Source organism: Bos indicus, chromosome 2 (assembly GCF_029378745.1).
Source record: "Bos indicus isolate NIAB-ARS_2022 breed Sahiwal x Tharparkar chromosome 2, NIAB-ARS_B.indTharparkar_mat_pri_1.0, whole genome shotgun sequence".
Lineage (NCBI taxonomy): Eukaryota > Metazoa > Chordata > Mammalia > Artiodactyla > Bovidae > Bos > Bos indicus.
Window position 1 is genome coordinate 8,808,440 of NC_091761.1, and position 25,653 is coordinate 8,834,092.

The following is a 25,653-nucleotide window of genomic DNA, read 5'->3' on the forward strand; positions in this document are numbered from 1 at the left end:
TCACACGCTAGTAAAGTAATGCTCAAAATTCTCCAAGCCAGGCTTCAGCAATATGTGAACCGTGAAATTCCTGATGTTCAAGCTTATTTTAGAAAAGGCAGAGGAACCAGAGATCAAATTGCCAACACCGCTGGATCATGGAAAAAGCAAGAGAGTTTCAGAAAAAAACATCTATTTCTACTTTATTGAGTATGCCAAAGCCTTTGACTGTGTGGATCACAATAAACTGTGGAGAATTCTGAAAGAGATGGGAATACCAGACCACCTGACCTGCCTCTTGAGAAATTTGTATGCAGGTCAGGAGCAACAGTTAGAACTGGACATGGAACAACAGACTGGTTCCAAATAGGAAAAGGAGTTCGTCAAGGCTGTATATTGTCACCCTCTTTATTTAACGTATATGCAGAGTACATCATGAGAAATGCTGGACTGGAAGAAACACAAACTGGAATCAAGATTGCCGGGAGAAATATCAATAACCTCATATATGCAGATGACACCACCCTTATGGCAGAAAGTGAAGAGGAACTCAAAAGCCTCTTGATGAAAGTGAAAGTGGAGAGTGAAAATGTTGGCTTAAAGCTCAACATTCAGAAAATGAAGATCATGGCATCCGGTTCGACCACTTCATGGGAAATAGATGGGGAAACATTGGAAACAGTGTCAGATGTTATTTTTCTGGGCTCCAAAATCACTACAGATGGTGACTGCAGCCATGAAATTAAAAGACACTTACTCCTTGGAAGGAAAGTTATGACCAACCTAGATAGTGTATTCAAAAGCAGAGACATTACTTTGCCAACAAAGGTCCATCTAGTCAAGGCTATGGTTTTTCCAGTGGTCATGTATGGATGTGAGAGTTGGACTGTGAAGAAGGCTGAGCGCCAAAGAATTGATGCTTTTGAACTGTGGTGTTGGAGAAGACTCTTGAGAGTCCCTTGGACTGCAAGGAGATCCAACCAGTCCATTCTGAAGGAGATCAGCCCTGGGATTTCTTTGGAAGGAAGGAATCTAAAGCTGAAACTCCAGTACTTTGGCCACCTCATGCGAAGAGTTGACTCATTGGAAAAGACTTTGATGCTGGGAGGGATTGGGGGCAGGAGGAGCAGGGGACGACAGAGGATGAGATGGCTCGATGGCATCGCTGACTCGATGAACGTGAGTCTGAGTGAACTGCGGGAGTTGGTTATGGACAGGGAGGCCTGCCGTGCTGCGATTCATGGGGTCGCAAAGAGTCGAACACGACTGAGCGACTGATCTGATCTCATCTGACCATTATATCTACTACTGCGGGCAGGAATCCCTCAGAAGAAATGGAGTGGCCATCATGGTCAACAAATGAGTCTGAAATGCAGTACTTGGATACAGCCTCAAAAATGACAGAATGATCTCTGTTCATATCCAAGGCAAACCATTCAATATCACAGTAATCCAAGTCTAGGCCCCAACCAGGAATGCTGAAGAAGCTGAAGTTGAACGGTTCTATGAAGACCTACAAAACCTTTAAGAAATAACACCCAAAAAAGATGTCCTTTTCATTATAGTGGACTGGAATGCAAAAGTAGGAAGTTAAGAAACACCTGGGGTAACAGGCAAATTTGGCCTTGGAGTATGGAATGAAGCAGAGCAAACTAATAGAGTTTTGCCAAGAGAACATACTGGTCATAGCAAACACCCTCTTCCCACAACACAAGAGAAGACTCTGTACATGGACATCACCAGATGGTCAACACCGAAATCAGATTGATGATATCCTTTGCAGCCAAAGATGGAGAAGCTCAATATAGTCAGCAAAAACAAGACCGGGAGCTGACTATGGCTCAGACCATGAACTCCTTATTGCCAAATTCAGACTTAAATTGAAGAAAGTAGGGAAAACCACTAGACCATTCAGGTATGACCTAAATAAATCATTACAAAATGCAAATACTTTGTAATGATATAGCTTTGTACTCTGATGCTGGGAGGGATTGGGGGCAGGAGGAGAAGGGGATGACAGAGGATGAGATGGCTGGATGGCATCACTGACTTCATGGACGTGAGTCTGAGTGAACTCCAGGAGTTGGTGATGGACAGGAAGGCCTGGCGTTCTGTAATTCATGGGGTCACAGAGTCGGACACAACTGAGCGACTGAACTGAACTGAACTGAGTTTTGTTATTCTATTATCACTCTTGAACGTAGTGAATATACCATACTGCCAGAGCCTCAGGAAATTTGATCTTAATTTTAATTGTGGGTCATAAAAAAAAAAATCCTGATGCCAAAATATCCCTTATAGTGATGACTCAATGCCTCAGGCATGTGGAATTTGAGGGGTGGGTAGTTAATAAAGAGACAAAGAAGACTCCGTACTGACTTGTTAAAATTTGGTATCTGGCAAATGTGCAGTTACACAGCCTTAGATCTCTCTTGGGAAACTGCCCAAACATTTGCATTTTCACAGTGTATTTATTTAGAAAATACTTTTTTCCAGAGAAATATCTGGCTCTCAAACCTCTCACTGAGATTATGCAAGTTCAGTAACTATCAGGAACAAGAGTTGGAAGTCTAGTGAGAAATGTATTTAACAAAAATTCATTTATAGACTCTAATTGTTATGAATAGTTTGGAATTTTCAGTTGAAAATACTGCTTATAAAAAGTAAATTCAAAACATAAGAAAAGAAATAGAAAACTGTTAGAATCTCAACCGGACTTTTTTCTTCCTCCCCTTACTATAGATTTATGCCTATGTTTCCTTCCTTCATTCATTATCCTTGGTACTAGGGTTCTGCAAATTCACCCAAAATTAGAAACACTCGAGAAAACACAAAGGTTAGAGATAAAAACAGGCTCTAGGTTTTTGTGGGCAGCCCCCCAGGGATCAGCCAAACTGAGTGGACAGAAGCACTAAACACCAAGAAGATACTGACATTAGCCACTGCTGAGTAGAAAATTGGAATTATTTTTCAAGTTACAGTTTTTTATATTTTCCTGGTTGTCATGTTTTGTCTCCCTGTCTTTTCATTAGTGTCAGTTCAGTTCAGTCGCTCAGTTGTGTCCAACTCTGCGACCTCATAATCGCAGCACTCCAGGCCTCCCTGTCTATCACCATCTCCCGGAGTTCACTCAAACTCACGTCCATCGAGTCGGTCATGCCATCGAGCCATCTTATCCTCTGTCGGCCCCTCATCCCTCTGCCCCCAATCCCTCCCAGCATCAGGGTCTTTTCCAATGAGTCAACTCTTCACATCAGGTGGCCAAAGTACTGGAGCTTCAGCTTTAGCATCATTCCTTCCAAAGAAATCCCAGGGCTGATCTTTAGAATGGACTGGTTGGATCTCCTTGCAGTCTAAGGGACTCTCAAGAGTCTTTTCCAACACCACAGTTCAAAAGCATCAATTCTTCGGCACTCAGCTTTCTTCACAGTACATCTCTCACATCCATGCATGACCATTGGAAAAACCATAGCCTTGACTAGAAGGACCTTTGTTGGCAAAATAATGTCTCTGCTTTTGAATATGCTATCTAGGTTAGTCATAACTTTCCTTCCGAGGAGTAAGTCTTTTAATTTCATGGCTGTAGTCACCAACTGCAGTGATTTTGGAGCTCCAAAAAATAAAGTCTACCACTGTTTCCACTGTTTCCCCATCTATTTCCCATGAAGTGATGGGACCGGATGCCATGACCTTCGTTTTGTGAATGTTGAGGTTTAAGCCAACTTTTTCACTCTCCTCTTTCACTTTCATCAAGAGGCTTTTGAGTTCCTCTTCACTTTCTGCCATAAGGGTGGTGTCATCTGCATATCTGAGGTTATTGATATTTCTCCCAGCAATCTTGATTCCAGCTTGTGCTTCTTCCAGCCCAGCGTTTCTCATGATGTACTCTGCATATAAGTTAAATAAGCAGGGTGACTATATACAGCCTTGACATACCCCTTTCCCTGTTTGGAACCAGTCTGTTGTTCCATGTCCAGTTCTAACTGTTGCTTCCTGACCTGCATATAGGTTTCTCAAGAGGCAGGTCAGGTGGTCTGGTATTCCCATCTCTTGAAGAATTTTCCACAGTTTATTGTGATCCACACAGTCAAAGGCTTTGGCATAGTCAATAAAGCAGAAAGAGACGTTTTTCTGGAACTGTCTTGCTTTTTCCATGATCCAGCGGATGTTGGCAATTTGATCTCTGGTTCCTCTGCCTTTTCTAAAACCAGCTTGAACATCTGGAAGTTCACTAGTATACTGCATTAGTTCATTAGTATATTGCAAGAAATAAGCAGCCAAAATGAAATTTCTTTCAGACATGGCCAAGTACTCATTTGCTTAATTTTAAGAGTAAAATTTTTAAAAAGAAGTTCAATGATATGTGATAAAGAAAATCTAAACTTAAAAGTTTAAATTATATAAGAAGCGTGATGATAGTATATATGTAAACACGTGATTTTTCCCAGATAAATTTATAAGATGAGAAAATAACAAGACTGTACTCCAAACTAATGTTAGAATAGAATAATAACTGCCTCCATGTTGTTATATACTGTTCCCAAAATGATGTAGTGAAAATTTAATGCAGCCCTTCCAGCTTACTATGTTCTTCCATTCTTTTTTGAGCTTTTTTGCACTTTGACTCCTGCCTCAAGTTCTCATCTCATTACCATTTCCTTTGAGATGTGCTCGGCCAGTCACCAAAGCTAAATTGCCAACATATTTCTAGCTCCAAAAGACTTTAATTCTTACAGAAACACTCACTTTAGATTAAGATTTGTATGTCTAACCTTTGAACTATTATCAGTCAGTTCAGTCGCTCAATCATGTCTGACTCTTTGCGACTGCATCAACTGCAGCGCGCCAGGCCTCCCTGTCCATCACCAGCTCCCAAAGCTTACTCAACTAATGTCCATCGAGTTAGTGATGCCCTCCACCATTGCATCCTCTGTTTTCCCATTCTACTCCCACCCTTAATCTTTTCCAGCATCAAAGTCTTTTCAAATGAGTCAGCTCTTCACATCAGGTGGCCAAAGTATTGGGGTTACAGCTTCAGCATCAGTCCTTTCAATGAATATTCGAGACTGATATCCTTTAGGATGGATTGATTGGAACTCCTTGCAGTACAAGGCACACTCAAGAGTCTCCTCAAACACCACAGTTCAAAAGCATCAATTCTTCCACACTCAGCCTTCTTTATAGTCCAACTCTCGCATCCATATATGACTACCTGAAAAATCGTAGCCTTGTCTAGATGGACCTTTGTTGGCAAAGTAACGTCTCTGCTTTTTAATATGCTGTCTAGGTTGATCATCTTTTCTTCCAAGGAGCAAGCGTCGTATAATTTCATGTCTGCAGTCACCCTCTGCAGTGATTTTGGAGTTTTGGAGCCCCTGAAAATAGTCTGTCATTGTTTCCATTGTTTCCTCATCTGTTTGCCATGAAGTGATGAGACCAGATGCCATGATGTTAGTTTTCTGAATGTTGAGTTTTAAGCCAACATTTTCACTCTCCTCTTTCAGTTTCATTAAGAGGCTCCTTAGTTCTTCTTTACTTTCTGCCCTTTGGTTGGTGTCATCTGCATATTTGAGGTTATTGATACTTCTCCCAGCTATCTTGACTCCAGCTTGTGCTTCTTCCAGCCCAGCATTTCTCCTGAAGTACTCTGCATATAATTTAAATAAACAGGGTGACAATATACAGCCTTGACGTACTCCTTTTCCTATTTGGAACAAGTCTGTTGATCCATGTCCAGTTCTAACTGTTGCTTCCTGACATGCATACAGATTTATCAGGAGGCAGGTTAGGTGGTCTGGTATTCCCATCTCTTGAAGAATTTTCCACAGTTTATTGTGATCCACACCGTCAAAGGCTTTGGCATAGTCAATAAAGCAGAAATAGATGCTTTTCTGGAACTCTCTTGCTTTTCCCATGATCCAGTGGATGTTGGCAATTTGATCTCTGGTTCCTCTGCCTTTTCTAAAACCAGCTTGAACATCAGGAAGTTCACAGTTCATGTATTGCTGAAGCCTGGCTTGGAGAATTTTGAGCATTACTTTACTAGAGTGTGAGATGAGTACAATTGTGTGGTAGTTTGAGCATTCTTTGGCATTGCCTTTCTTTGGGATTGGAATGAAGACCAACCTTTTCCAATCCTGTGGCCAAGACTGAGTTTTCCAACGTTGCTGGCATATTGAATGCAGCCCTTTAACAGCATCATCTTTAGGATTTGAAATAGCTCAACTGGAATTCCATCACCTCCACCAGTTTTGTTCGTAGTGATGCTTCCTAAGTCCCACTTGACTTCACACTCCAGGATGTCTGGCTCTAGGTGAATGATCACACCATTGTGATTATCTGGGTTGTGGAGATGTTTTTCTGTACAGCTCTTCTGTGTATTCTTGCTACCTCTTGTTAATAACTTCTGCTTCTGTTAGGTCCACACAGTTTCTGTCCTTTATTGTGCCCATCTTTGCATGAAATGTTCCCTTTGTATCTCTAATTTTCTTGAAGAGATCTCTAGTCATTCCCATTATATTGTTTTCCTCTATTTCTTTGCAGTGATCACTGAGGAAGGCTTTCTTATCTCTTCTTGCTATTCTTTGGAACTCTGCATTCAGATGGATATATCTTTCCTTTTCTCCCTTGCCTTTTATCTCTCTTCTTTTCACAGCAATTTGTAAGGCCTCCTCAGACAACCATTTTGCCTTTTTGGACTTCTTTTTCTTGGGGATTCTCTTGATCACTGCCTCCTGTACAGTGTCACAAACCTCCCTCCATAGTTCTTCAGGCACTCTGTCTATCAGATCTAATCACTTGAATCTATTTGTCACTTCTACTGTATAATTGTAAGGAATTTGATTTAGGTCATACCTGAATGGTTTAGTGGTTTTCCCTACTTTTTTCAATTTAAGTCTGAATTTGGCAATAAGGAGTTCATGATCTGAGCCACAGTCAACTCTCAGTCTTGTTTTTGCTGACTGTATAGAGCTTCTCCATCTTTGGCTGCAAAGAATATCATCAGTCTGATCTTGGTATTGACAATCTGGTGATGTCCATGTGTAGAGTCTTCTCACGTTGTTGGAAAGGATGTTTGCTATGACCAGTGTGTTCTCTTGGGAAATCTCTATTAGCTTTTGCCCTGCTTCATTCTATACTCCATTGCCAAATTTGCCTGTTACTCCAGGTATTTCTTTACTTCCTAATTTTGCAATTCAGTCCACTATAATGAAAAGGACATCTTTTTTGGATGTTAGTCTAGAAGGTCTGTAGGTCTTCATAGAACCGTTCAACTTCAGCTTCTTCAGCTTTCCTGGTTGGGGCATAGACTTGGATACCTATGGTATTGAATGGCTTGCCTTGGAAAAGAACAGTGATCATTCTGTTGCTTTTGAGATTGCATCCAAGTACTGCATTTTGGACTCTTTTATTGACTATGAGTTCTACTCCATTCTTCTAAGGGATTCTTGCCCACAGTAGTAGATATAATGGTCGCCTGAGTTAAATTCACCTGTTCCACTCCATTTTAGTTCTCTGATTCCTAAAATGTCGATGTTCACTCTTGCAGTCTCCTGTTTGACCACTTCCAATTTGCCTTGATTCATGAACCCAACATTCCAAGTTCCTATGCAATATTGCTCTTTACAGGATTGAACTTTACTTCCATCAATGGTCACATCCACAACTGGGTGTTGTTTTTGCTTTGGCTGCGTCTCTTCATTCTTTCTGGAGTTATTTCTCCACTGATCTCCATTAGCATATTGGGCACCTACCGACCTGGGGAGTTCATCTCTCAGTGTCCTATATTTTTCCTTTTCATACTGTTCATGGGGTTCTCAAGGCAAGAATAGTGAAGTGGTTTGCTATTCCCTTCTCTAGAAGAAGAAGGGAGAAGAAGCTCAAGAATCAACAGCTTCACATTTTGTCAGAACTCTCCATCATGACAACTACCATTCCTAATCAAATTAGAACAAAAACATCTCTCAGTTTGGGCCTAAGGTCTTTACAAATCAATGCTGTATTTTCAATTTTTAGACTTTCAAAGAGCCTGAGATGGTATTTTCAGTAAAGAATAAGGTCCATGAATATTGTCCTTCCATTTTTACAGTATACCCAAAATGATGTCAAGGATTATTTAGAATGATTATGATAGCTAACAGCTGGAATTAGTTATAATTCTAATGACTCTTCCATTTAATCCTCACACCCTATGAAATAGGTTTTAGTAAAATACCCAGTCTATAAATTAGTAAATAGAGAGAAAGTAATAATAAACATATTGTCAAATTTACATAATTAGTAAGTCATACAACTGGTATTTGAAGCTTTATAGTCTGTGCTGGGTTACTAGAGCTGCCATGAAAAAACTATGACAAAGTGGGTGGCTTAAACAACAGAAATGTATTTTCTCACTGTTCCGGAGGCAATAGAGTTTGAGATCAAGGTATCACTTGCATTGATTTCTTCTAAGGCCTCTCTCCTTGGTTTATTTGTAGTCAGCCTTTCTCGGTGTGTCTGTGTTCTCATCTTTTTTTGTAAAGACACCAGTCATATTGAATTAGGACCCACTCAAAGGACCTCATTTATCCTTAATTATCTCCTCAAAGGCCTTATGTCTCCAAATACAGTCACATTCTGAGGCACTACGAGTTAAGATATCAACATATGAATGTGGAGAGGACACAGCTCTGCTCATATTACAGAGCTGGCAAAGAACTTGTGTCCATAATATATAAAGAACTCCTACAACTCAATAATGAAGAGAAAAAGAATCTTAAAAGAAAAAAAAAAAAAAACTCAAGTTATTTGGACAGTAACAGAGGAACTGGTAGTTGTTACTTTTAAAATACGGTACTCAAAGAAGATCTTTTGGAGAGAGGATATCTGACAAGTGTCCTGACTAAAAGGACAGAGCCTTTCATTCTGGAATCTTGTAGAAGAGTATTCCCATGACAAGAAATAAAAAATTTAAAGTACTAAATCTAGAATCAGTATGGTTTGCTCAAGAATCAACAGCTTCAGTTGAACCAAAGGATTAATAGGCAGTTTCCATAAAGTCAAATGATTACCAAAAAAAAAAAAAACCTGACAGGAGATAAAGTTCAAAGAGGAGCTGGGAATGACTTATCAGACTCCTTTTCCCTTGTTGAAATGATCTTACCTCATGATGATGGTGGGAATACTGCAAAACATTTCCCAGCTTCTGCTTTGTGTCTTTAACTGCCCTTAATATTGTTCCACTTAGAAAACAATCTCAAATGTACTCTGTCCTGACCAAATTTGCCCCTAATATGCACACTGATCAATACTTACATTAATTCACTAAGTCGTATGACTAGCACAACAGATCACTCAGGATGTAATTGAATCCTCCTTCCACATTCTGTGTATTCAATGACTCAGTTTTATCAATAGTAATTCAAGATATCTGCCCCTTTATCTATAATTCCACTGATAACCCTCTGTTTATAATTTCAATCTGATTTGCAACATTCTAGATATTAATTCCAATTATAATTTTGTCCTCTCAACATCTCTCCATTTTTGTGGATTTTGTTAGTAGAAAAATCATATAATGTTTTTAAAATTTTTCTGGTTTAGAAAATCTGAATTTTTCTTTTCTGTAACATTATCTCTCAAGATATTTTCTAAAAATATTTTATGGGAAAATAGATACTTGACAAGTAAATTTAGAAATGCAGTTCTGTATCTCCCATAGAGGACACCATTGCACATTACCGTATTAAGTGTTTGTTGAAAGTCCTATAGTTGAGAAACCTATATAAAAAGTTAAACTTAGATATAAATATATATTGACCTATGAAAACTCTTTTTAATGTAACAACTAATAACATTCTTGCTGAACTGGTATTCTAAGAACATACCTTGACTAAAATGATAAAAATAGATGCTACAAATTATCATTAAAGAGACTATAAAATGTAAGTTATGCAATATAACTATAAGTTATTCTGCAAAGTAAGTAAAATGTGTTAATTCAAATGCATACATTTTTAGAACTGAAATGGAAGTTAAGGACAATCTATTTCAAGTCCTGCATTTTATGAATCAGGTTCATAAACATAAATTTATTTTAAAGGTTACTTAGATTGCTGGCAGTGCTGAACTTAGAACTTCTAGTTTATTGCCCCAGTATATAAATACTGTTTTTATTCCAGGTAAATAATTACATTTATTGTCCACTACTATGTGCCTAGTGTATGCAAAGATATTCTCACAATTTATCTTGGCACTTAACGTTACTTGTGTATAGAATTCAATTGATTGAGCATAAATTCCTTAAGAGTCAAGGCTTTCTCTAGTTTTTTGAATATCCCTTAGTGTCTAACATATTATTATATACAACTAGTTACTGCCTCAACACATATATGCAATATACTCTTGCTTAAATAACTTCTGATGTCAGATTACAAATTAAATGGGATTTATTAAGAGTGAAGATCCTATTCCTGGTTCACAGCTGATGCCTTCTTGCTGTGACTTTACATGATGGAAGGTACAAGGGATCTCTGTGGGATTTCTTTATAAAAACACTAATCCCTTCCATCATGACCTAATTACCTCTGAAATGCTTCCTAATACCAAAACCTATGAGAGTTAGAATTCTATATCAAGATTTGGGGAAACACAGTCAGACCACAGCATAATCCAACCAACAATGGAATGTTCACATCCTAACCAACAATTTGTATTCTCAGTTTTTATTCATCTTAGTGTAGTATCCCCCACAATAGTGCTAATTTGTATTTTTTGATGAGTAATAATGTTGAGCATCTTCTACTATGCTTATTGGCTATATATATATATAATCTATTGAAAAGTTCCTATACAGTCTTGTTTTGCTGATGTTTTACTTTTATTTTAGGTTTAAGGGCTCATTAACAAAAGAAACCACTTATCACACACAATAATTTTGATATTTAATAGATTGTTTGACGTAATTTCAGTGTGTGTGTATGCTAAGTTGCTTCAGTCATGTCTGACTCTTTGTAACCCTGTGGACCGCAGCCCACCAGGCTCCTCTGTCGATGGGATTCTCCTGGCAAGAAGAGTGGAGTGGGCTGCCATGCTGTTCTTTAGATCTTCTTGACCCAAGGATGAGACTTGTATCTCTTATATCTCCTTCATTGGCAGCAGGTTCTTTATCATTAATGCCACCTGGGAAGCCCAACTTAATTTCAGTATACAATTATTAAAAGAGGAAATGTAGAGACAATAGAGAAAAGTAACAGCACGTACATCCTCAAATTCCGCCATCCAATATCCAGACTTGAACAGTCCTGGGAAGTCCCTTGTTCACACTAATCTGGAGTCCCAGTTGGGAAAATGTTCCAGGCAGTGCATCCACCCCATTGGCAAGACTTCAAATTGCTGTTTGGGGGTTTGCAATGGCTTGTACCCCAGGGCACAACCTGATACTGTCATCAGTTTGCACGCAAAAATGCAGCTCTGGTTTAATTTTAACTTTTACAATGCTGTTTCTCTCACCTTATAAGTCGTAAGACTTCTTAGACCTGCAGGTAGAGGGGGCCGGGAGGAGCTGGCCAGGCCCTGGGGCGTTAAAAGTTTCCAAGACCCACCCCATTTCTTATCTAAAGTGCTGCCTGACTTGCTGTGCTTGCCAGCAGGCTCAGAATGCAGGCAGTGTCCAGGCAGGTCAGAAGCAGGTCAGAGGCCTGATATTGCTGTCCTGTTTCTGAAGCCTGAATAAGACTTCCTCCATTTTAATTTCCTTAACAAATCTTTAATCCATTTTTAATTGCATATTTATTTGTAGTTCTTTATACATTTTCAATATATAATCTTAAGATATATGAATTTCAAATACTTCCTCACAACTTGCCTTTTCAATATCTTAATGATATTTCCTTTGATGAACAGAATTTCTTGATTTTAATGAAATACAGTTATCACTGTTTTATTGTATTTAACCGGTGCTGTCTATATCCTGATTCAAAAATGCTTGCCAACTTCACCATAAATATATTCTCCTGTGTTTTTTCTCCTAGCATTTAATGTTTTACCTTTCACATTTAAATGGTTGAATTCTCTTGAGTCAATTTTTGTGTATGATACTAGATTGGGTAATACATATTTTTAACAGGGCCAGCTAGTAAGACAGTAGAGTGCAGAAAGGTACAAGGATGTATAAGAAGTGAGTCAATTAGTACACAGCTTCAGTTTGGGTTTGTTATTTATCTTGTCACTTTGCAATGTAATGCATCTTGAAATTTAAAAAATAAGTAAATTACGATAACATATAATTAAATCAGTTCTCTCTGATCACCACAAATTGCAATTTTATGAATGTTATAACTTGTCGTACTATATCTTTTCAGTGGTGCACCCAAATCAATCTTCTACATTGCTCTTAGAAATTGTATTATTTAATGCTTTTGGTCACTTTTCAGAAGCAATATTATGGAGAAGAAAGCACTGAACTAGCAGTTTGCTCACTTGAATTTAAGATCTGTATCAGTCATTAATTAGCTATGGCTTCTTAAATAGCATACTCATAGTTTTTTCTGTTCAACTCCCTTTTTTTCTAGAAGCAATAACCCACTTCTCCTGGGAGCTACACCTATCCACTCCACCCTTAAACTCAGATATTTACATTAATATATGCAGTGTTTTGACATATTCATATTTCCTGACCCTTTTATAGAATCCACCAAATACTTGCTAATCTCCTGTAGCTTTTGACCTCAAGCATATTGGTTAAGCTGTGGGACACTTCCCTATCATTTCTGAGCTCAAGCTTTGTGAACCTAGTCCAGGAAGAAAAGAAGTCATACTGTTTTGACTAGGCCCTTCTTATGCAAATTCCTTCATGTTCATGTTTCCTGTATATTAGCAGTTCCAAGTCCAAAAATTCAAGCAACCATAGATCAGGTAGTACTATAGCATTTACTATTGAAAAAGATCCACATATAAGTGAATCCACATAGTTCAAATCCATATTGGTCAAAGGCCAATGGTGCATATGTATATTTGTGCATACATTTAAATACATATATATATATATATATATATGTGTGTGTGTGTGTGTGGATTCAAGTACTTTATGATATGATTTAGAAGATATATAGCACTGCTACCAAATATAATTTTAAAATGTGTTAATATTTGCAGTGTCGTGAGAAAATAGATTATCCATTTCACTGGTGATTTTTAACGAAGTTTAATGCAAATTGTCATTTATCACTTTACTTATTACTTAAGACTACACTTTAATGATGTATACTGTAGCTGTGATCCACTATAGACATAAACAAAATACTAAATTGTTTTTGATGGAGTATCGGTTCCTGCATTTGTGAACATGTACTGATAACATTGCTGTTTCCTTCCTGATTCCGATGGCAGCAGCGACTGAGAATGTGCATGCATTCTCTTCTTTTCTCTGCCCATGCTGCATGAACATTACACATTTCCTTCCACTTTTGAATACAAAGGAAAAATAGCCTTTAAGTGTGCTTTTCCATTATTTTTTGCTATGGATCTTAAACAATTTTGAAACAGGAAGTCTCACTCTTCTCCTGCAATCTGTTTCCTATAGGCTGTAAATGTGTTGATTTATAACTTAAAGTCACTTTTCTGTGAAACTCTTTTGCATGAGATAACTCCCTAAATTGATGGAGAAAAATTGGGGCAAACAACTGGCTATAATGTTAAGACATTTCTTTTTCAACAGTTCTGTTTGCAATCTCATAGAAAATCTGGTTAGGAAATTGTATAAAAACAGAAATATATTTTAAAGGAAACAAAGATGAACATTTGGAGAAGGCAACGGCACCCCACTCCAGTACTCTTGCCTGGAAAATCCCATGGATGGAGGAGCCTGGTAGGCTGCCATCTATGGGGTTGCACAGAGTCGGACATGAGTGAAGTGACTTAGCAGCAGCAGCAAGATGAACATTTGGAAATGTATTTCTTTTTTGAACATGGTAGTAAAGGGAAAGAGGAATCAGAAATTGAAAGTTTTATTCAAGAAATGATAGAAGATTTCAAATAAAATTAGTTCTGACTCAGAAAAGAATAGTTATGAAAAAGATGTGGCAAATAGAATTACATATGAAATGGATTTTAATACACACTTAGTCATGTTGATTAGCATTACCCATGTCTCAATTATTGCTATTTAAGTGTGTATTTTCAAGACTGAACCATGACCTGTGTATTTGAATATTATTAGCTATATGCTCTGAAAATATGTGTGTCTACAATACTGAATGCTAATCCACATGTTTTAAATATGACTTAAGGAATTTGTGAACAGAGATGTATGAGAATACACATTAAGTGTCATAGAATGTCATAAATGTCAAAGCTATGCTTAAGATTCCTAAGTTGATGTGTATAAATCCACATCAACTCTCTATTCATTAGGTATATCTATGTTTTATATTTCAGACATCTCTGAAATCTTCATTAACATAATGAAGAAAGAACAGATTTTGGGGGTTTCTGTATGTCTGCTGCTTAGCTGTGCTTCTGCCCCTCTCAATGCTGTTCCTGAGGAAGGTGAAGAATATACAAACATTACAGGTAAAATGTTAGAAGCATTCATCCTTTTAATCCAAAAATTAATATATTTTTCTTCATCTTGAAAGAAAAGAAGTTTTATTGAAATGATATTTTTCCAAAACCTTAGTACAAAAAAAAGTCACGTTAGGGAAGAAGATCTCTCATTTCTCAGATTGTATATTAAAACCTGAAGTATCTCTGGAAAATTGCAAGTAAAATGAAATGATATAGATACAGCTCTCTATGAACCTTGATGTCACCTTTGACTGTGAAAAGTGTGAGAAGGAAAAGGAAACAGCAGGCATTGAAGGTTTCAGTTTTTCTCTCCTTCCTGTCTTTATATTCCTCAAACAAGAACTTCTCAGATGAGTCCAATGTGAGAATACAGCCAAGCTGGATACCAGGAGATGGGGATAACAGAAGACAGTTCTACTCCCATAAAGTTCTGTGCTTAAAAATAAAATGCAGTTGACTCTTGAGCGATGCAGGAGCTGGTGCACCATCAGTGAAGTAGAGCATCCACGTGTAACTCATATTTAGCCCTCTGTATCCACAATTCCTTTATGTCTGGCGTTCTGCATGCAGATTCAGCCAACCACAGATCATGCACTACTGCAGTACTGACTGTTGAAAAAAAAATCTGTAAAAGTGGGCCAACGCAGATCAAACCTGTGTTGCTCAAGGGTCAGCTGTTCTAACAATAAAGAAATAGAACAAGGAGGAGACTGTGTAGTGATCATTATTATAGATTTATTTCTTTCTTAAAAGCAATATTTTGTGGCAAATTAGTAAATTATTGATAGAAACGTCAACTCATTGTTAATAATGAGAGGCTGAACAAAATGAAAGCTTCTATTCATATGTGTGTTTGTGATGTACAAACGATTTCCACAAATACCTTTTTTATTTCATATCACTTACAGTTGTTTAGTGTGATTTTGTTCAGTGTACTTCCTTTTGATACAGATTGAATAAACACATCTTATGTGCCTGAAACTCTGGTAGATGCTAGGGAAGACCTGATGACTGAGACTGGGTTCTCCAAAATGTCATGATTTCACAAGGAAGACAGGTTATTTCAGTACAGTGTAGTAAGTGAAATGATAGAGGCATTCATAGGGTACTGCTGTTGATACAAAGAAGAGGGGGCCTCATCTATACTTGGCTGTCTGAGCGCTTGACCTGGGGAAGTCCAGATGTCCATGCTACACCACTTCAGCCCGCACCCAAGAAGCAGACACTGGGAGCAGACTTGAAGGTCTGCCCCAGCTGGACCCACAGCTTGAACTCCACCCACCCAAGCAAGCCCAGCCTACAGCAGCCCCAGCGGACTGGTAGATGAGAAGCAAACCCAGCTGGGATCAAAAGGGTCAGTCACGTCCTATCCATGTGTGAAAAGCAAAGGCTTATTGTTATATGCCACTAAAAAAAATATATATTGTTGGGAAAATTTCCTAAAGATGGAATGTTATTTGATAAAGTTAAAAACCATTATGTGTCTTATTAAAGTAGGAATGCCATCACTATGAGATGAGATCTAATCCTTCATTCTGCTCATTTCTCAAAAAAGGGATGGCTAAAATTTTAATATTATGGAGGTAGATAGAGAAGGAATACGGAGATTAAAGTAAATCCTAATAGGAGAAAAGCAGGCAATCCCATTTTAGGAAGTGGGAGGAGAAAGAGTCCACGTGTTCCCAGTATTCACCTAGCCCAAGAAGTTCTCTCAATTAGGCTGAGAAAGTGAATGCCAGTTAATCAGGAGGTTCCTGAAGTTGTTGCTACTGCCACAGTCAGCGAAGAAAACAGAATTAACCCATCAATGTTTAAACCCAAGTTTAAAATCTCTGGGTAAATACAGACCAAATCCAGCTGGATAAGGAAAAACCTTGGTTGTAAAGCCAGATGTGAAGACCACTTAGCTGACTGGCTGCACAGACTTATGCAGTCTTGTTTTTGTTTTATTTTCAATTAATCCTGTGTTAGCAGGATACTTTGTCTGTCTCTGGGCTTCCCTGGTAGCTCAGCTGGTAAAGAATTCACCCTCAATTCCAGAGACCCTGGTTCGATTCCTGGACCAGGAAGTTCCCCTGGAGAAGGGATAGGCTACCCACTCCAGTATTCTTGGGCTTCCCTAGTGGCTCAGCTGGTAAAGAATCTGCCCACAATGTGGGAGACCTGGGTTCTTTCCCTGGGTTGAGAAGATCCCCTGAAGGAGGGCATGGCAACCCACTCCAGTATTCTTTCCTGGAGAGTCTCCATGGACAGAGGAGCCTGCTGGGCTAGAGTCCATGGAGTCCCAAAGAGTCAGACACAACTGAGTGATTAAACACAGTGTCTGTCTCAATTTAATTTTGGAGATATCATCTACATTATGCCATGGTCATGCCATCATTTTATAGAAGTTCAGTGAAATAATGCACTAGTATTTTATTGAAAAACATTACGAGATTTTATGGCTTCTGTCATAAGTCAATAGTAGCCATTTTAAAATTAAGTCAACCAGCAGGGAGGATGAAATAGAAAAACTTCTTGATAAAAAAAAAATGACAAAAAAATTGTGGTGAAAACTTTCTTTAAAAAAAAATCCCTTCGGACTAGGAGAGACAAAATTATCAGGGAACATTTAGAGAAAAGCAAGTCTATTTCATAACACTTAGAATCAGATGGGCCTAAGTATGCATTTGTAGTTTGTCATATGGCAGCTTTGCAAAATTAGATGAGTTTATATAAACTCTCTGACTCCCAGTATCCTAATCTATAAATAAGTGATGTAAATAACTACATTCAGATGGCTGTTATGTAAATTGCATAAAAGCAGCTGGCACATTTCCTAGCACAGAGAAGGCAGAATACATGTCTGTGTTCTATCTTTCCAGAGAAACCAGTCTTTTAGTGAGAGAGTCAAGTAGCATGTAGACTCCCAGGCAGTACGTTATCTTAAAGCTCTAGGTTTCCAGACAAATCCCAGGAGGAGGAGGACTCTAACAACCAAGGACTTGACACATCCCTAAATATTACCCTGAGCCCTCCCCTCAGTACCCCGGACCAGGGGGAGGAAGAGTGAAATTGTAATCCTCAGACTCTGAAAAATAAAATGCAAGGAATCAATTATGAACATGATTAAATATGAACCATAATTCTGTTTATTTCATCAAATTAAATTCCTATTACATTGCCCTGTACGTGTTTTCCAGTTGTATGGCCTTAGGTAGATCCTTGTCATAGTCAATGCTTTCTTCAAGTTTCAGGAAGGGAAGTTACTGCTGACCCCCTCAGAGCAGCTTAAGTATCTTATTAAACATGGTCACAGCATCTTGAAGTTCTTTAATATTTATATAAGTAAGTCTGAGTGTCTGCATGAGCCATGAAGTTGGGGCATGGGGTGGAGATCACTGACACTTAATCTTCCGTCACATCTGCCATGACAGCACGGTGCCTGACATATATGATCAGCACACAGTTGTTAACTTTTGAAAAGGTTTATCTAAAGTAAAAAGTGAAAACAAGACAGACTTTCATCCAGTTTTAGTAGTGGCATGGCCTTGTGTTTAAAGGAGCCACGTCATCACTCCCCCAATCAGGGATGATGTTGCTCAAGTGGGAGGTCGCAAGCTCACTGAACAAAAGAATAAAGAATATTCTAATGCAGGATTTGTGTAAGAAATACCATAAAATTTGAATGGTGAAAATGAATAATTAGATAATAATTAGTAAAATATGTTAATCAAATTAATTCTTAGTGCTTTCTTTAAGAAATTGTTATAAAAGCATTACCTGCTTTCATCGTTGAAACCTTTTACAAAGTTATGTGGCAGCCTGGGAGGGAGGGGAGTTTGGGAGAGAATGGATACATGTATATGTATAGGTTGAGTCCCTTTGCTGTCCACCTGAAACTATCAGAACATTGTTAATTGGCCATATCCCAATACAAAATAAAAATTTTTTAGAAAAAGGAAAAACAAGGAAAAAAAAAAAACTATTCTAATTTTTATAAAGTAAAATTTAGAAAAATTTATTGAGTAGAAATTGTAAAACTCAATCTACGTTCTTGATTTAAATATCAATTAAGGAATCTCAGTCACACAGATCTGTGACTGTATCACTCAGTTATTAAGAAGATGTGAGATATCTGATATAAAATTATCTGGGGGTCAGATCTAAAGCCATCACTTAGAGTGTGAACTGAGAAGTTAATTTTTGCAGTATTATTTTATAATTTGCACAGTGGAGATAAAAATGCCTTGTGATTATTAAATAACATAATTGCAAAATGTCCGGCGCACAGTAATCTCCGTGAACCGTTTGCAGTCTTTCCTACCCAGACTCTGCTACTACTGCAGAGCAGTTACCTTTTGTGTGTGTGTGGTGCTCTGCCGCCACCTGGTGGCGCGATTACTAAATAACACGTTGAAAATAGGCTGGTATTTCTATCCTTAAACCATAAAATGTAAACTAAAAATTTGGCATGATGATAAAGAATATCACATATATGAAAAGTCAAAAATATTGACAATTATCAATGAGAAAAATCTGATAAAAATTATTATAAGAAATAGTTCTCCTACATATACAGTGTATGGCAACTCTGGCGATGCTTTCCACATTGTACAAGCATCCTCTTTAAAGGTGCTTGTCTGAAGCACTGCTGCAATGATTTGGTGTCTGTAAAGTTCCACAATAACTGTAACTTGGGAATCAGGACTATCATATTATATCAGAAGTGCTATAATGTGTTGTGCTGTGCTTAGTCACTCAGTTGTGTCCGACTCTTTGTTACCCCATGGGTACAGCCTGTCAGGCTTCTCTGTCCCTGGGGATTCTCCAGGAAAGAATACTGGAGTGGGTTGCCATGCCCTCCTCCAGGGGATCTTCCCAACCTAGGGATCGAACCCAAGTTTCCTGCATTGTGGGTGGATTCTTTATCATCTGAGACACCGGGGAAGCCCAAGAATACTGGAGTGGGTAGCATATCACTTCTCCAGGGGATCTTCCTGACCCACGAATCAAATCAGGATCTCTTGCATTGCAGGCGGATTCTTTATCAACTGAGCTACCGAGGAAGCCCTAGGAATTTCTGAAATCATGGAATATACCTATACAATTCAAAATGTCAGAATGTTTGTATTCTAGCTCACTTCTCAAAATTATTCACATGGCTTTTGAGATCTGATTATAAGATCAGATCAGATCAGTCTCTCAGTTGTGTCTGACTCTTTGCGACCCCATGAATCGCAGCAGGCCACACCTCCCTGTCCATCACCAACTCCCGGAGTTCACTCAGATTCATGTCCATCGAGTCAGTGACGACATCCAGCCATCTCATCCTCTGTCGTCCCCTTCTCCTTCTGCCCCCAATCCCTCCCAGCATCAGAGTCTTTTCCAATGAGTCAACTCGTTGCATGAGGTGGCCAAAGTACTGGAGTTTCAGCTTTAGCATCATTCCCTCCAAAGAAATCCCAGGGCTGATCTCCTTCAGAATGGACTGGTTGGATCTCTTTGCAGTCCAAGGGACTCTCAAGAGTCTTCTCCAACACCACAGTTCAAAAGCATCAATTCTTCAGCGCTCAGGCTTCTTCACAGTCCAACTCTCACATCCATACATGACCACATGAAAAACCATAGCCTTGACTAGACGAACCTTTGTTGGCAAAGTAATGTCTCTGCTTTTGAACATGCTATCTAGGTTGGTCATAACTTTCCTTCCAAGGAGTAAGTGTCTTTTAATTTCATGGCTGCAGTCACCATCCACAGTGATTTTGGAGCCCCCCAAAATAAAGTCTGACACTGTTTCCACTGTTTCCCCATCTATTTCCCATGAAGTGATGGGACCAGATGCCATGACCTTCGTTTTCTGAATGTTGAGCTTTAAGCCAACTTTTTCACTCTCCACTTTCACCTTCATCAAGAGGCTTTTTAGTTCCTCTTCATTTTCTGCCAATGAGGGTGGTATCATCTGCATATCTGAGGTCACTGATATTTCTCCCGGCAATCTTGATTCCAGCTTGTGTTTCTTCCAGTCCAGCGTTTCTCATAATGTACTCTGCATATAAGTTAAAGAAACAGGGCGACAATATACAGCCTTGACGAACTCCCTTTCCTATTTGGAAACAGTCTGTTGTTCCATGTCCAGTTCTAACTGTTGCTTCCTGACATGCATACAAATTGCTCAAGAGGCAAATCAGGTGGTCTGGTATTCCCATCTCTTTCAGAATTTTCCACAGTTTATTGTGATCCACACAGTCAAAGGCTTTGGCATAGTCAATAAAGCAGAAATAAATGCTTTTCTGGAACTCTCTTGCTTTTCCCATGATCCAGCAGATGTTGGCAATTTGATCTCTGGTTCCTCTGCCTTTTCTAAAACCAGCTTGAACATCAGGAAGTTCACGGTTCACATATTGCTGAAGCCTGGCTTAGAGAATTTTAAGCATTACCTTACTAGCATGTGTGATGAGTGCAATTGTGTGGTAGTTTGAGCATTCTTTGGCATTGCCTTTCTTTGGGATTGGAATGAAAACTGATCTTTTCCAGTCCTGTGGCCACTGCTGAGTTTTCCAAATTTGCTGGCATATTGAGTGCAGCACTTTCACAGCTTCATCTTTCAGGATTTGGAACAGCTCAACTGAAATTCTGTCACCTCCACTAGCTTTGTTCATAGTGATGCTTTCTAAGGCCCACTTAGACTTCACATTCCAGGATGTCTGGCTCTAGGTCAGTGATCACACCATCGTGATTATCTGGGTCGTGAAGATCTTTTTTGTATAGTTCTTCTGTGTATTCTTGCCATCTCTTCTTAATATCTTCTGCTTCTGTTAGGTCCATGCCATTTCTGTCCTTTATCGAGCCCATCTTTGCATGAAATCTTCCCTTGGTATCTCTAATTTTCTTGAAGAGATCTCTAGTCTTTCCCATTCTGTTGTTTTCCTCTATTTCTTTGCATTGATCGCTGAAGAAGGCTTTCTTATCTCTTCTTGCTATTCTTTGGAACTCTGCATTCAGATGTTTATATCTTTCCTTTTCTCCTTTGCTTTTCGCTTCTCTTCTTTTCACAGCTATTTGTAAGACCTCCCCAGACAGCCATTTTGCTTTTTTGCATTTCTTTTCCATGGGGATGGTCTTGATCCCTGTCTCCTGTACAATGTCATGAACCTCATTCCATAGCTCATCAGGCACTCTATCTATCAGATCTAGGCTCTTAAATCTATTTCTCACTTCCACTGTATAATCATAAGGGATTTGATTTAGGTCATACCTGAATGGTCTAGTGGTTTTCCCTACTTTCTTCATTTTTTTTTTTTATTTCAACCATCAATGGCATTTTATTTTGGAAGTTTCTATTCATTCCATAGGTATTAACTTCCTTTCCCTCACTACTCCCTCCTTAAAAAAAATCACAAAGATTAAAAATATATATATATAAACTCTCTTACCTAATTTCTCTTAAGTCTTAGTTTAAAAAAACTTAAGTGGTGCTTCTCCTTTATGAGAACACTGTTTTTTTAAGGAGAACTCACAGTCTGCCTTTATGCTCACTACAGATTTCTACTCCTTCCTGGAGAAAAAATGGTCAGTGCGTCTGCTTCTTTTTAATAAATTCATTTCTCGATTATTACATATTATCATTCCCCACTTGACACCTTCTTAGAAACTTGATTGTTGGATGCATTTTTCATTTGGCAAAAATTCAATGTGGCTTTGTGTGGGATGTCTAAGTGTCAGAAACAGCAGTGTTCATGTTCTGAGAGGAAAAATATATACAGAGATGCATGCAATCCCTGGAAGAACAAATGCAAGAGACTGAAATAGGGGGCGCACACAGTTAAGAGAGCTGATAGACACTACTTGATTTTGAATTCTATGGCTGTCAGCCACTAAAGACTGCAGTGTAGGCCAGAATATAAATTTCTACAAGAGGTTGTTAGGCACTGCGAAATGACAGAGTTGGCTTCACTTTGTTTTAAGTACATAAAGCAGACACACACGAGAAGGAGCAGTGTGGGTCATGTGCAGTGAGCAGCTATCTGTGACATATCGTGTAAGAACATTTCTGCAAATGCTCAGTCAATGTAGGCACTGGGGAAGAGAAAAGAAGCATCTGATCAAAATACACTTTCATCTCTAACTCACCCAAGACCCCAGACCTCCTCAGTGCCTCAGATTTGCAAGGCCAAAATGAAGTTTAGAGTTATGAGTCATTCTAGGTCATCTGCAAACTGGTTTGTTGGGGCCATCTCCGAAGACCAGGGTGTGGCCGAGAGAGCAGCAAGTCTACCCGGAAGGGTATGCCTTAATGATCTTCACATCGTCCACGGGGCAGTCCTGGGAGTTTGTTTCCACCATTCCAACTCGATTCACCATGCCTATACCCTGACACACACGGCCAAAAATGGTATGCTTGCCATCAAGCCGCTGGGTGGGAGCCAGGGTCACAAAGAACCGGCTGCCGTTGGTGTCAGGCCCTGCATTGGCCATTGCGAGAATTCCAGCCCCTGTGAATTTCAAGTCTGGATAAAGTTCATCTTCAAACTGCTTGCCATAGATAGACGCACCACCTCGACCTGTCCCTGTTGGGTCACCTCCCTGGATCATAAAGTCTTTGATGATTCTGTGGAATTTGGTGCCATTGTAGTAACCTCGATGAGCCAATTCAGCAAAGTTCTTACAGGTCTTTGGAGCATCCTTCCAGTACAGCTCCAGCACGATGATCCCCATGCTGGTCTCCAGGTACACGTTGGGCGGCTGCCAAGAGTCTGGAGGAATCGCCGCCATGGCGAGGCTGGCGGAAAACCTACTTTCTTCAATTTAAGTCTGAATTTGGCAATAAGGAGTTCATGGTCTGAGCCACAGTCAGCTCCTGGTCTTGTTTTTGTTGACTGTATAGAGCTTCTCTATCTTTGGCTGCAAATCAATCTGATTTCGGTGTTGACCATCTGGTGATGTCCATGTATAGAGTCTTCTCTTGTGTTGTTGGAAGAGGGTGTTTGTCATGACCAGTGCATTTTCTTGGCAAAACTCTATCAGTCTTTGCCCTGCTTCATTCCATATTCCAAGGCCAAATTTGCCTGTTACTCCAAGTGTTTCTTGACTTCCTACTTTTGCATTCCAGTCCCCTATAATGAAAAGGACATCTTTTTTGGGTGTTAGTTCTAAAAGGTCTTGGAGGTCTTCATAGAACCGTTCAACTTCAGCTTCTTCAGTGTTACTGGTTGGGGCATAGACTTGGATTACTGTGATATTGAATGGTTTGCCTTGGAAATGAACAGCGATCATTCTGTCATTTTTGAGATTGCATCCAAGTACTGCATTTCAGACTCTTTTGTTGACCATGATGGCTACTCCATTTCTTCTGAGGGATTCCTGCCCACAGTAGTAGATATAATGGTCATCTGAGTTAAATTCACCCATTCCAGTCCATTTCAGTTCACTGATTCCTAGAATGTCAACATTCACTCTTGCCATCTCTTGTTTGACCACTTCCAATTTGCTTTGATTCATGGACCTGACATTCCAGGTTCCTATGCAATATTGCTCTTTACAGCATCGGACCTTGCTTCTATTACCAGTCACATCCACAGCTGGGCATTGTTTTTGCTTTGGCTCCATCCCTTCATTCTTTCTGGAGTTATTTCTCCACTGATCTCCAGTAGCATATTGGGCACCTACTGACCTGGGGAGTTTCTCTTTCAGGTATCCTATCATTTTGCCTTTTCATACTGTTCATGGGGTTCTCACGGCAATAATACTGAAGTGGTTTGCCATTCCCTTCTCCAGAGGACCACATTCTGTCAGATCTCTCCACCATGACCTGCCCATTTTGGGTTGCCCCACGGGCATGGCTTAGTTTTGTTGAGTTAGACAAGGCTGTGGTCCTAGTGTGATTTCATTGACTAGTTTTCTGTGAGTATGGTTTCAGTGTGTCTGCCCTCTGATGCCCTCTTGCAACACCTACCATCTTACTTGGGTTTCTCTTACCTTGGGCGTGGGTTATCTCTTCAAGGCTGCTCCAGCAAAGCTCAGCCGCTGCTCCTTACCTTGGACGAGGGGTATCTCCTTACCGCCGTCCTTCCTGACCTTCAACGTGGGATAGCTCCTCTATCAGATACTTATAAAACTGATAAGTCAAAATTTGGTCAGCCCTATCTAGAGTAGATAAACATAAAATGATAATTCAGTGACACATGGTGAGCCATCTCTCAGTCAGATGTACCACATAGTGTCTTTGATGCAAAGCCTTCTAACTTCTCACATCTTTCTAACAACTTGGAATGTCAAGTATAAAATTATCAGTCTTTAAGTAAACATAGGAATATAAATAGCATTCACAATTTTGCAAAAATGTATTACTCAGAAAATGCTTTCACTTATTTTTGCATTTGAATTGACAATTGTAACTTCAGTGATAAAGGGAAACTATATATTTTTTATAAGTCATTTTTGTTTATATACAGTTATATATAATACTCTAAAATGCTATTATATATTGATTTCTGTAGAAAGAAGTTCTTGTGCGTATAGTGTAAAAGTGAAAGTCACTCAGTTGTGTCCAACTCTTTGGGACTCCATGGACTATACAGTCCATGGAACTCTCTAGGCCAGAATACTGGAGTGGGTAGCATTTCCCTTTTCCAGGGGATCTTCCCAATCCAGGAATCAAACCAGGGTCTCCCGCATTGCAGGTGGATTCTTTACCAACTGAGCTACCAGGGAAGCCCTTGTGTGTTTACTTTAAGAAAATAAATTATTTGGAATTTATAAGTTACATAAATTTTCCTAATTAGGAAATAGTTTAATGTAGTAAGATATATACACACATATATGAACATAGATACCGTTAATTTTTTTCATAAGACATGAAGTCATGTATCAGCTCTAATATTGTTGCTTTTAAAGACTTGTTTTATATGTAAAGAATGATGCAGCTGTTGATTAGGGAGACAGCTCTATGACTCAGTTACATATTGGTCAACTGGTACAAGTTTAAGCAATAATAAGAACCTATTACAAATGTCAACATTTTTCCCTAATAGTTGGTTAATAATCAACAAAGTTTAATAAAGTTGGTAAGATCTGTCTCATTTGGTGAGTTTATATATTTATCTACCTTTTGGATAATTTTCATAGTTTCTTATATCAGCCTGTTTTATT

At 38.9% G+C, this 25,653-nt stretch overlaps 1 protein-coding gene and 1 pseudogene across 2 annotated transcripts in view; one reads left to right on the forward strand and one right to left on the reverse strand.

The window, feature by feature from the left end:
- TFPI (tissue factor pathway inhibitor) overlaps positions 1-25,653 on the forward strand; it is a 97,276-nt gene that overhangs the window by 34,594 nt on the left and 37,029 nt on the right. For both annotated transcript variants that reach the window (XM_019969599.2, XM_019969591.2), the window contains exon 2: positions 14,395-14,529. In XM_019969599.2, the coding sequence (XP_019825158.1) occupies positions 14,421-14,529 (109 nt within the window). In that variant the 5' untranslated portion in view covers positions 14,395-14,420. The remainder of the gene's footprint in view (positions 1-14,394; positions 14,530-25,653) is intronic.
- On the reverse strand, positions 21,801-23,290 carry LOC109565699 (peptidyl-prolyl cis-trans isomerase-like 1 pseudogene; annotated as a pseudogene).